At 39.6% G+C, this 12316-nt stretch overlaps 1 protein-coding gene across 1 annotated transcript; it reads left to right on the forward strand.

The window, feature by feature from the left end:
- Nucleotides 1-5682: 5682 nt before the first annotated feature.
- LOC6564048 (protein bangles and beads) lies at nucleotides 5683-11302 on the forward strand. The gene is made up of 3 exons (XM_032737357.2): nucleotides 5683-6142; nucleotides 9074-9397; nucleotides 9458-11302. Exons 1-3 carry the CDS (start codon nucleotides 5992-5994, stop codon nucleotides 10927-10929), a joined length of 1947 nt encoding a protein of 648 aa, XP_032593248.1. The 5' UTR covers nucleotides 5683-5991; the 3' UTR covers nucleotides 10930-11302.
- Nucleotides 11303-12316: the final 1014 nt, after the last annotated feature.

Genomic DNA, 12316 nt, shown 5'->3' on the forward strand with positions numbered 1-12316 from the left:
TCTGAATACAAACATTATTTTATTTTTACAACCAACATTCATTTGAATATCAAGAATAATCTTCACCAGAATCAGTGAAAACTTTACATTTTAAATACGAGTATAATCAAAAGCTTTATTTTAATGTCGCCAAACATAACACTATTAAATTACAGTATTCCTTCTAGTGTATGTATATAAATTGTATTTAATTATTTATTTATTAATATTTTAACTATGATCAATTTATAAACAAAATAACAATACAAGTAAGGTCACTAGCAGATAGGCCTTAAGCTCATTAGTCTATTTATTTATTATAGTTATTATATTTTATTGAAAATAAATATATTTGCTGCAACTTAAATAAATAATAAACCAAAAATGCAAAAACTCTAGTGTAATTTCAAGCACATTTTAATTTGATTAATTAATTTTGATGCAATCCGAAGTTTATGGGAATGACAATCACAATACAATGATGCACTTTCATTGCAAAAATTACTTGCATGAAACAATTTGGCGCAGTGTATTCATTTTTGGGAGCTACTTACACATTTTTGTGGCTGTGGCTGTGGCTGTTGTTGTTGTTTTTGTTGCTGTTGTATTTTTGGTTTGGCTTCCACGCCGCTTTGAGTCGCATTGTCGTCTGTCTCCGTTATTTTCGCTGAATTGCAATAACCTGTTGCCTAATGTAACCGCCGATCGCAGTAGCAGAGTTCCAGCTGCGACGCGACGCGACAGAGCTTCGGCAGAGGCAGAGCGTCTGCTTATTTAGGATCTGAAGAAAGCCCAATGCCAACTTTGTCCGACTACTCATATAAGTATAAGTACGTGTGTTGGTGTGTATGTGTGTGTATGAGTGTTTATATAGTTAAATACTTAAAAACAATCGACGCCCGCTGCCCACCTCCTCCCACTGGTGACACCAGCACCTCCCACATTGCCAACATTCGCACGCAACTGTTGTAGACGGCTGAGAAGCTTTCATTGCGGCCAACTTGCTTTTGTCTATATGGCTTTTTAATAACGCGTCAACAACATTGGCAAGCGGTTGTAAAATGGTGAGCAAACACTAAACACTAAACGCAGATTGAACAGCATGTCCAACTTCATTTCGTCAATGGGCACCGGTCAAAGTTACCGACCCGTTGGCCCACTGCAGTGGTCAATTTTGACCCGGCTTGCAAATACACTCACGTCTGGCCAAGTTAAATACGTGTATTTACTGCCCTGACATTACACATTACATTACATTGGGCAAACCCAGCCAGTGTCGGTGTCGGGTATGTTTTTTATTATTTTTTTTTTTTTTTTTTGTTAAAACAGTTTACGTTAATTTATATTGTGACACATGCATCCGCTAAATTTGACGCGTGCTCTTGCCGACGGCGTCGTCGAACAGTTGACAAGTTTTGACAATTAAACAAATCAAGTGCCAGGTAATTAAAAGGGATTGAGGCCATGGGCATAGGCCAAGACTAAGCTAAAATCTGCAAAGCTGATCAAAGCCGGCCTCCACTAATGGCCTACGCTTTAACATATCGCTTAGCTTTCTTTTGCTTTCGCCTAATGGATTCTATGTAATCGGCTCTCAACTCAACACTTCGAAACGTACACTTTATGCCATACTCAATTGCCAAATTGGTTTGTCTGTTTGTTTTGGTCTTTCTTCATTTAATAGTATACACATATTTACTCATACACACTTGTGATAATTACGTGATGTAATTTGATTTGCTTAGCGCCTTAATACACTGCCAGTGAGAGTCTTACAATTATCTTGAAGAATTTGCTACTTGAATATTAGATTCAATAAGTAAACAGATATAGTTTCAAATATGATATTAAGCTTAACCGCTTTCCCAGATATCTCGAAGCAATTTATGAACTATAATTAGACGGTTAGTTTACTATTTTAACTTATATTTATAGATAGAAAAACTAAACTCAAATGAATTGCTGACTCCCCAAAATACAACTCTGAAGTAAGTGAATTCTTGAAATACCTGCAAAGTTACGCATATTTGCTGAACTCAGCATTTCCACGATAGTCAAACAAAAAAGCAGTTTATTTACCGGTAAAATGAAAACTTTACTTTGGTTTTTACGACTATGTGTAATGAAATTGTATGTTAAAATTAAAATTTCCACCTCATAAAGTGCAGAACCGGTTCAATGCTAGATTTCAGTTTACATATCCCAAGTAACCAAATGATTGTTATTGTGCAAACAGACCTAACGAAACTCTCCATAAAGAAATATTTAACAGAAACAACAATTTCAACATGACGTACATGTTCTCAGTAATGATATACTTCATTATATTTACAACTATTAAAATAAATATAAGTACAATAAATACATTTATATAAAATTATATTTTAATGTTGAAATGTATGGTGAGTTTATAAAATCAAACTCTTAAATTATAATTTCGATATTTTCATAGTCTTTCAATGGAAACTCATTCGGGTGTTATTTCAAAGAAAGAGTATATGGATTGGGATATGCTTTCGTTTTTCGGCTGTATTTTGTAAGCTTTGTTTTGAACTTGAAATTCGAAATGCTGAACATCTCCGTAATGTTCACACTCACACATGGAAATAAAATGGCGGTCACAAATCAAAGGTTTGTTCAAGTTTTCCATTGGGCCGACGAGTTGACATTTCACTTTTCACTTTAAGTGCTCTTGTTGCCCGATAAGCTTATGCATTTGTTTTTTATTTTTTGGTCATTTGCAATTGAACACAATGCGATTCGACTCTGACCGAAAGCATTGCATTTCCGGCCGGGGTTAGCCCTTCTATATGTTCATCGTTATCGCAGTCAAAGAGTCAAAGAGCTGCCTCGATGTACATATATACATATATACATATATGTATATGTATATGCATATGTATATGTATACATAATGTACGAAATCGCATTGTGCTTATCAGCTGCAGGGGCAACGCGGCTGTCGCCGCACATAAAATGAAAGTGATTGATGCCGCTTGGGAATAATTCCAGCTCAGTCCTTGGCCTGAGAGAGCGAATATTATCAGCAAAATGGGTAAGCCGCACTGCGCTAATCTGCTGCTAATTGTTTCTTAATGTGTTTGCAACTCTCTAAGTCAACAACAAGACGATGGCAGCAGGTAACAATTGCCAAGAACTGTTTACCTGTTAAGCCAACACAGTCTCGTCTGGCGATCACTTTAATTATCCAACAACTTGCGGGGAATTGCCCACATCGGTCTGACTCATAAGGCACAATGTCTGCACCTCGACATGGCAATTGCCGATCATAAAATGCTACGCTGTAGCTACAAATAAACAAAGGCCACTTGCAACCGCCTCTGCAGGCGTTACGACGACAAAAGGAATATTGCCAGACCTTAGGAGGAAGTAGCCAACGGTTGCCTTCGTCCCCAGCTCCGTCTTCATATTATCGTGATGACTAAGCGGTAAACCAATTGATTCCTTCCTGTTTACTGTGAACAGCGAGCGAGCGAGTGAGTCGCAATGAGAAAATCTAAATATTTAACGACTAAATTGAATCTGAAGGCTCGCTCACATTAGTCAAATTGATGTGGCACGACCCGCGGGTTACCTGCTGCCATAATCAATAAAACATAAACACAGTGGGCCGACAACTTGTCGAGTCGCAGTCAGAGGCAGGGTCCGAGTCCCATTGAACTGGCCGCATCACGTAACGGCAAATGCCACAAGGAAAACCTACTCAAACAACGACGGCAACAACAGCCACAGCCACAGCAGCAGCAGCAGCATCAGCATAAGTATTACAAGAAATAAATATATTTGTATGTACATACATAGACAGATGTATGTATGTATGTGTCTGGAAATGCAAACGACTCGTCGTCAGCGTCATTGTCGACAATAGCTCGGCGAGAAGTTTTTGTTTGGACATTCTGTCAGGCCAGCCAACCAGTCAGTCACTCAGTCAGTCAATGGACAGGCCTCTCATCAAGTTTGTAGTAAAAAACGACCCCCGTGGTCCACAGCCAGCAGTGGACAAAAAGTTCACTTGAATAACTGTTTTGCTGCTGCATCTGAGCCGACAGACAAAATCAAATCATTGACAGAGAAATTGCTCCAGACTCCAGTTGAGTTCATGAGTACGCATTACATGCCAGAATGCATTTGCGATTATAATTAGATAATTTGGTGTAGATATGTATGCATTTCTATATGTATACATATCCAAACCAAACGAAATCCTTTATCTGTCATCTTGCATATGTAAACTGTGGTCTATTTTGCTGTGAGTATGCACAGTTGGACATGTTGTGGTTTCCGTTGTCATTTACATGCTCTCTATATGTTGTGACTCAAAATCAAACTGAACTCACAACAACTAACTATCTTGCGGTTCACTCACTCCATGTGGCATACAATAATGTTGATACTATTAAGTTTTCTTAGAAAATGTTTTGTTCAGATAACAATTTGGTTTAAAAATTTGTCATGTTTCTTTGTAATTTGCATATTATTTTTAAAAGCAGATTTAAAGAAATTTATAATAAATATTTAAGTCTTTTGCTAACTTCAGGTCAAATGTCTTTTTTATACTCCGACATATTTGGAGCACCGTTAAGATTCGACTTCAGGGAGAGATAAAAAATAAATAAAAGAAGGCCATCAAACAATAAACAATTATTCAAGTCTATTAATGCAACAAAGATATTTGGGTGGATTCAATTCTTTCCTCTTATCGAAATATACTACAAATACACATCATTTTGAGGTTGTAAAATTCTTGAAATAAAATTCAATATGGTATAGAAAACAGGGCAACAAAGTTAATGACAACTTTTGGTAAACTCCTTCAAATCGACCTGATAAATACGACGTCATTAAATGATATGCATACATGTACAACGTATAAGCGCACTTTAAAGCTCACGTGTTTCACATTTTTACTGCGTTTGCTTTTTGCCACAACTTGTAAGACTTGTTCGCAGCGATCTGCAGCTGATGTTCAATGTGGTGGCTGCCTGAAGCTGTTGCTTTCATTGTTCCTGCTCTCTTTTGTATCGGGGTTTTTTTATTGTGTCCAATAAACAATACAAGTACTGCGAAGAGGCCGAGCAAACCGATGCTGAGGGCTGCGGCAGTGGCAGTGGCAACATCAGCATCAACTCGACGACCTAAGAGGCCAGCAAGAAGTGCGTGCTACCTATAAAAATGAGGAGGTTTTTCATGATGTTGCTAATGGTGAAGTACTACGACGGGCAATATTGATACAAATGCGACCCCACGCTGAAAGTTTTGCCAAAGGGGTTGCCCCCTTATGGCGCTATGCACTTATCAGACCAACACAAACCACACACACAGAAATCAACATACAAACATATAGACTGAGTGAGGCCCACTCAGAAGCAGCAGCAGTAGCAGCAGTAGCAGAAGCCGTATGCCTGCCAATGCCCTATTATTATCCAAAAGCAAATAAATGCAAGCGGCAACCCAAACGCTCCCATGTTGATGGATCTTTTAGGCAGGCAACCCGACGACATAGGGGCAACAGGCAGTCGGCAGAGGCAGCAGCAGCAACAGCAGCAGGCAGAAACAGCAGGCAGCAGGCAGAAGCAAAGGCATTGGTCGAGACCTATACGACAACGTCAGCGTCATCAATATATGTATATATATATATATATATATGCGACTCTTATGAGTGTGCAGCGGCAACAAAATTCCAGAGCGCACGCGTTCTCAACTTTAGTTCTTTGCGAGTGGCCAACGAGTTCGGTTCGTTGCGTGGCCTCCAGTCGGAGTATTCAGTTTGAGTTCAAGAAAACAAAAAACGGGAAAGTGACAGCTGAAACAAAAAAAAATAAAAAAAAAAAAGTGGAAAAGAACACAAGAGAAGTGAGCGTATCTCTCTCAATTCAACTTATACTGCATATAAAGTGTGCGTGTGTGTGTTAGCCGGGTTTTTGGCCAGTCTATCGTTTCGAACGGTCCGAGCGAGCAAGGAGCGACAAGCCAATCAATCACTTATTCAACATGGCCATTGCTGAGAGCCATCTATTCGGCAGCTGCAAAGCTGTTCCAGGCAGATGCTATAACAGGAACAAGCCACATGCCCCCCTCACACATGCGCCGTTGCTCTATATGATGCTGGCTGCGATGCTGACTTCGTGCTTGGCACTCACTTGTAAGTACTTGGTATCAGACACGCTAACTTCAACTTTAGCTCCATCTTCAGCTACAGTTGCAGTTGCAGATACTGCATCTTCGTCGTTATTATTGTTGGCGTAATAAACTTGTTGTCGTTGTTGTGGTTGTTGCTATTGCTGTTGAGATCTGTACAAGCCTTTGAATTATTTCGCCGCATTTTCCTCGGTTTTTTATTGGCATAATTCAAAACAGGTGCTGCCTCTGCTCAGCGCGCGTAATTATGCCGCGGAAGATGCGACGCCAATGCCGCAAACAACGCAGGCCCTGCATCAGCAACCACCAAAAAAAAAAAAAAAAGAAGAAAACCTCGATGCAGCGGCACTTTGGTGTCATAATTTCCATAAAACGCTGCCCCTCCCCATTCCTTTCCGCTGTAACCACAAGCAAATCCAATACGCCCAAGCCGTGTGCGAAAGTTCAATAATGCCTAGTAACATGACAATTGTGGCGGTCACCGAGTTCAATTTGTGCGATAAAACGCAGATGACAGGAGCGGTTCATCGAATGGGGCTGGGCCCAGAGAATGGGGATGAAACTTTTCCAAGTGTGACATTCATGTGTAATCAGCCAAATACATAATTTAAAGCAACTGCCTCTCAACTTCTGCGTATTCGTTTTATTCGTGCATTGTTTGTTTCTACACAATGCAAAAACCCTTATACAAAAGAAAGCAGGAACAATGACAGCAAAAGCTTCTAGAACATCAACTACGGAATTGAACGCAATAAAGATGAAAAACACGTGAGCCACTTAAGTACACTTATAATGCTATATGACGTAGTGAATTCAAATTTAATTGGCATACTACAATAAAACCCGCGCAATAAAACGCAGTTTAGCTAGTTAGGATTGGTCCAGTGAGTTAAACGAGGGCTAGTGAATACCTAATACGCTTGCTTCCATAGATTGCTCAAGTTGAAATAGATGTTCACTCCGTTAGTCTGTCGATTTAAATTCTCAAATTTCTTCTTTTTTCATAAGATGTTGTAATTAATAAAAAAAATAATATATATATAACTCATATGATACGATATGATTGTTCATAGCCTGTTTGATTCTCTTAATTATAGATGTATGTACACAAATGCATAAATATTTTTCGAATATGCAAATTTTTCTAAGAACTAACGGAATATTTTCAAAAAGTTTCTGGTCCTTAAGCTGGGTCTAAGTTTCTAAGTTGATTTTGAATAGCTTATTTGAAAATATTTTATATTTACATCTATAGTCTTGGTTCAATGCAATCTTTAGTTTACTTAGTAAGAGATAGGTAGAGTTGAGATAGAGACAGTGAGACTTAATAAGACTACTGAAAAAAGAATAACGACCTCCATATTTTACTTCACCACATTCAAACAGTAAAACATATGTATGTACGAATGTTTTCCCACCTCTAAGACATGCCACACAACATGAGGCCATCTCAATACGTCCAGAAAGATAATTTTCCAAAGCACACGCACACTCACACACACACACACATACACATACACACATACACACTCACACACTCACACACACACATACACACAGATACATTCATGCATTTATCAACGAGAAGTCTGCAACTGGCAGATGACACTGCTCCGGTTTGGGCAACTGCAGCTAGAAGCAGAAGCAATAGCAGCAGCAGCAGCCTCTACAACATATAACATCAGCGGGCGGTGGCAACAGCCCCGAAACGGAGAGGAAAATCGATTTCTTTTATTTTTGTGTAAATGCCATTTCATTTGGATTTGAAAATGTCTTTTGTTTTTGTTTTGTGCCGCATGCTTTGTCCCATTTTAAGACATTTAGACACTTGGTCGCTGCTGTTGCTGTTGCTCTTGTTCTCGTTCCTGTTCTTGTTCTTCTTGTTCTTGTGGATGTTGTTGTTAATTTTTGGTTGCGAGCGTTCCCAAAGGGATTTGAGTGGATGTGCCATAGAAATGGTCATTGAGCCCACCGCTGATGCATATCTCATGCAGGGTAGTAGATAACTAATTTTCAAGTTCCACGAATGCAGTTGCATCCATGTATGTGCTGCATTGGGAGTGTGCGTGTCTATATATATATATATATATATGTGTGTGTGTGTGCGTCGGGGAAGAACAATCAGATCATAAATAAAGCAGCTACTTTTGGGCGACTGCCTCTTAGACGGGGCGGTCTGCCTGGTCTCGTTGGGTTTGTTTATTGTGTTACTAATTTGGGATTCCTCGTTTTGTTCTTGCTGTTGTTGTTGTCATATGTGTGTTTGGAATTTTAATCGCTGCATCGGGCACTTGGATGCATTTTGAATTATGAGGCGCGGGCGTATTTTTCTGGACGAGAATTTGGGTTGCTTCTGCGGTCGTGACGTCGACATGGACATGGACATATGTCTGTGTATAAATATATACTTGTAGATACGAACTGCAACGGAAAGGGGAGCGTCTTCCAAGCATTTGTCAATGGGAGAATGTGTGAGAAAATGTGTGCGACGATGATGACGGCGATAATGGCTATGTGAATGTATACATATAAATATATATCTTTATATATATTGTCGCGTGAATGGGTTTGGCTATACATGTCTCTCTGTCCCTCTCTCTCTCTCTCTCTCTCTCTCTCTCTCTGGTTGACGTTGCCATAAAATAACAATCAATGTGTATGCTATGGCAGTTATATTAGTTTACTATTTGGTTAAGTGGCATGTGTTTATGAATAAATCGGTAGAGCTGTTAATAAAATGTATATAAAAATGCATTTCGTGCATTGTATTATTTATATTATTTTAAAACCATGACTCGATCGCTGCACAGAGAAAGTTGCTGTGGTGACAAGTGCTTCCTTATGCATATTTTCTTGGATATAAATCAATAAAGATTACATGTTTAATATAACTATCTAGATCAAACGAGTTAATTGATTTTCTATTTAATTTTAGCCGAGTCAACAACCCCGTCGTTATTGGACTTGGCAGAGGCCACCACACTAATTCCACCACAGCAGCCAGCTAATGAAGCCAACTTATTAACAGCAATCGCCGTTGTGAATGAGACGAACATTGAAATCAAAGCTGAGAAAACTATTGCTGCTGAAGTTGTCGATGAGTTTGAACCGCTCGTGGGATTGGAGCAGGGTATACGCAATGCGGTGAAGAGCGAGGTTGAGTCGGAAATTGAGGCAGACTCAGTTCGGTTGGAGACACTGCAGGTGGAGCAGCAGGAAACTGAGGAGAAACCAGCAAACACCAATGATGAGCAAAAAGGTATGTTTATATTTGAAAACCCATGGAATACACATATTCTGAGCAGTGCCAATTTCTTAGATGCAGCTAAAGGTGTGCGTGAGCCGAAAACTCTGGAGGCGAATGATGAATCTCAGCCTGAGGAGCCTGTGAACGCTGAGGTGACTGAGAATGCTGCGGAGAACGAGAAGGCTGAGGAGACTGAGAAGGCAGAAGACAGTGAGAAGGCTGAAGAGACTGAGAAGACAGAGGAGAGTGAGCAGCCTGAGGAGACTGAAACGGCTGAAAAGGTTAAAGAGCCTGTGGAGATTCAGCAGTCTGAAGAGCCATCAGTGGCTGAAAAGTCAACCGACGCAGTTACGAACAACGAATCCGAGCCAAGCACAGCCAATGAAAGCTCAGCGGTGGCTAGCGAGCAGGTTGTGGAAATTGAAAGCAGACCACTGCCAACTGTAACCAGCGATCTGGTCGCTGTCATTTTTGATGAGAATCGTGCGATTACAGAGCAACCCATAACGAAAACCAATCTGTTGGCTTTGGAACAAGAACATGAGCAATTCCAAGAGGCAGAGACAACACCACAACCCACACACGAGGTGAGCAGGCATCAGGTGACCAAGAAGCAGGGCGTTGAGGATCTACTACCCATCTATGTGCAAAAGGAGTATACAGCGGAACCAACATCAGTTCAAGTTCATCTGAATGAAATCGATGAAAACGTCATTGAAAGCGAGCAAAATGAAAGCGAGATACAGGCCGCAACTTCATCTACCACACAACCAGATCATGTGGAATCAACGGAGGCAGCTGTAAGTGCTGTTCAGCCAGCGGAGGAAGCTGTTGTCGAGGGTAGCGAACCAGTTCTAACAGCCGCATCAGAGACGCCAGAAGAATCTTTGACGCCCACAGAAGTTTACACTGAGCAATCAGAAGAAACCGAAGTGGAAGCTGAGCCTGTGGAACCAATTGCACCAGCAGTGGAAGCAATAACTCCAAAGTCCAGCTCATCAGCTTCTCCAGTCGAGCCTGCCGCTGACAAAAGTGATGAATCCATCGAAGATGACAGCAAAGAAGAGAGCGATGTTGCTAACGGCAACTCAGAAAATCAAACGGAACAATCTGCTGTGGAGCAAGCTGAAAAGGACTCATCTGAGGAATCTGATGAATTGTCAGCGGATGAGCCAAAGGCCAGAGCTGAGGACAGTACTGCAACGCCACTGGTCTCCTATCCACCACACAATTCGGGGCAAACCTTCGACAGTAATCTGGCCGATGAGCGCAGTGCTCATCTCTCACTGGCGTCCACAAACCGTTCGACGTTGATCGTTGCCCTTTGCTCGGGAACTGCGGTGATATTCATTGTGATTTCATTGGTCATCTTTGTATTGTCATTCCAACGCCAACGCGGTACTTTGGACATTGAAATGCAGGAGCAACGTCTGGGCAAGGATGATCTGGATCAGGAGGATGCACAAATGAAGCTGCTCGATGTGGAGCTAACGGCGCCCGTGATTATCGCCATGGGCAACGAGGAGACCGATGAATGTCTTTAGATCTTCCAATATCAAACTGATTTTGGTACATTGTAAATATTTTATATTTTTGAGATTGAGTTTATCTTAGTAAAGCAGCATCGAATTCTTGAGCTTGCTCCTCCAACTGGTTGTTACATTTTTGGCTCCAAATATCATGACTTGCAAAAAGCTGTAGATGCGAAAAAGACGAGAAACGAAAACAGACACAGAAAAACGAACAAAAAACATTTGCCATATTGCTTAATTTTAGCTGCACTTTATTCTATAAGTTCTTCTCTGTTCAAGAAAACACAAAAATTATTTATCTTTAGGATTTTGATTTAGATTTAAGCACACTTTTATTGAGTCTCTGACGAAAACTCAGAATAAATATTTTCGATTTATTAATAAACCTACAAATGCATTTTTGATTTATTATTTTACACAATTCTTATAAGCTAAAAGACTACTATATGAATAAGATCTTGAAGAAAAGAAACATGCACACTGTCAATTCAATTCAATAACCAAGTTAGATATTTTGTATAGCTGACAATCTATTACAGCGACAGCCTAAAAGTATTCCACATTTTATAGAGTAAAAGTAAAAGTAAATGTATCTTTATATCTAATCATATTATTTGAAATTCAATATATTCCTATTCCTAATTGAAAAATATTAAAAGAAATATAACAATGAGAGATATTTAGATTTAAGTTTTATTCCAGCAATTGAAATCTGTAGTAAAAAATAAATCTTGCATCGAAATTTCAAATGAACATTTTATTGAGCTGGCCATAAGTACTGAACAATCAATCTCATACATTACAATCACAATGTTAACCAATATGTTTATTCAAAGATCTTGTAACTGTTTATAATACCAAAATATGATTACTACAAAAACATATATATATCACAAAAAGGCCAACTGCATTTTGTATATAAATATTGGTTGCTTATCTAGATTTGTGTATTAAGGTTACACGAATAATTTAATATTGTGTACTATTGCCACATAAGGAAAATCAACATCTGCCCTGATGAAAGCTCAAAAAGGTCAACCAGAAATGATTTAATGCTTTGCCACTTACAACTATGTGGCAGCCACTACAAAGTTATGGCATTAGTGCGACTAATTGCATCGGATTAAAAGCTTTGCCGCGTCGGCGTATCAAAGGCGTATTTTAATTAACTATCAAATGAGTGCATGATCTATTGAATGACGCTATTGACAATAAGATGGCGAGAGAAAGCTCGAGAGCAACAGCAAGTTCTATGCTCACAACATAATAAATAGAATACTCCATCCGCTTACAGTAGGCACACTGCTGAGAGGAGAGGCGACGATGCTTTTTTGATTGAGTATTAGTTGTTTCCGATCTTGTTATAGCATTCTGATGAGCTTAATGGGCGAAATAAAGA

Source organism: Drosophila grimshawi, unplaced genomic scaffold (assembly GCF_018153295.1).
Source record: "Drosophila grimshawi isolate 15287-2541.00 unplaced genomic scaffold, ASM1815329v1 contig_311, whole genome shotgun sequence".
NCBI classification, from domain to species: Eukaryota; Metazoa; Arthropoda; class Insecta; order Diptera; family Drosophilidae; genus Drosophila; species Drosophila grimshawi.

Excerpts from the sequence above, each read along its gene's own strand:
- LOC6564048 (XM_032737357.2), top strand. The coding sequence starts at position 5,992 with ATGGCCATTGCTGAGAGCCATCTATTCGGCAGCTGCAAAGCTGTTCCA. Across the intron at positions 6,143-9,073 it reads TTCGTGCTTGGCACTCACTT|CCGAGTCAACAACCCCGTCG; the intron begins GTAAGTACTTGG and ends ATTTAATTTTAG. Across the intron at positions 9,398-9,457 it reads CACCAATGATGAGCAAAAAG|ATGCAGCTAAAGGTGTGCGT; the intron begins GTATGTTTATAT and ends CCAATTTCTTAG.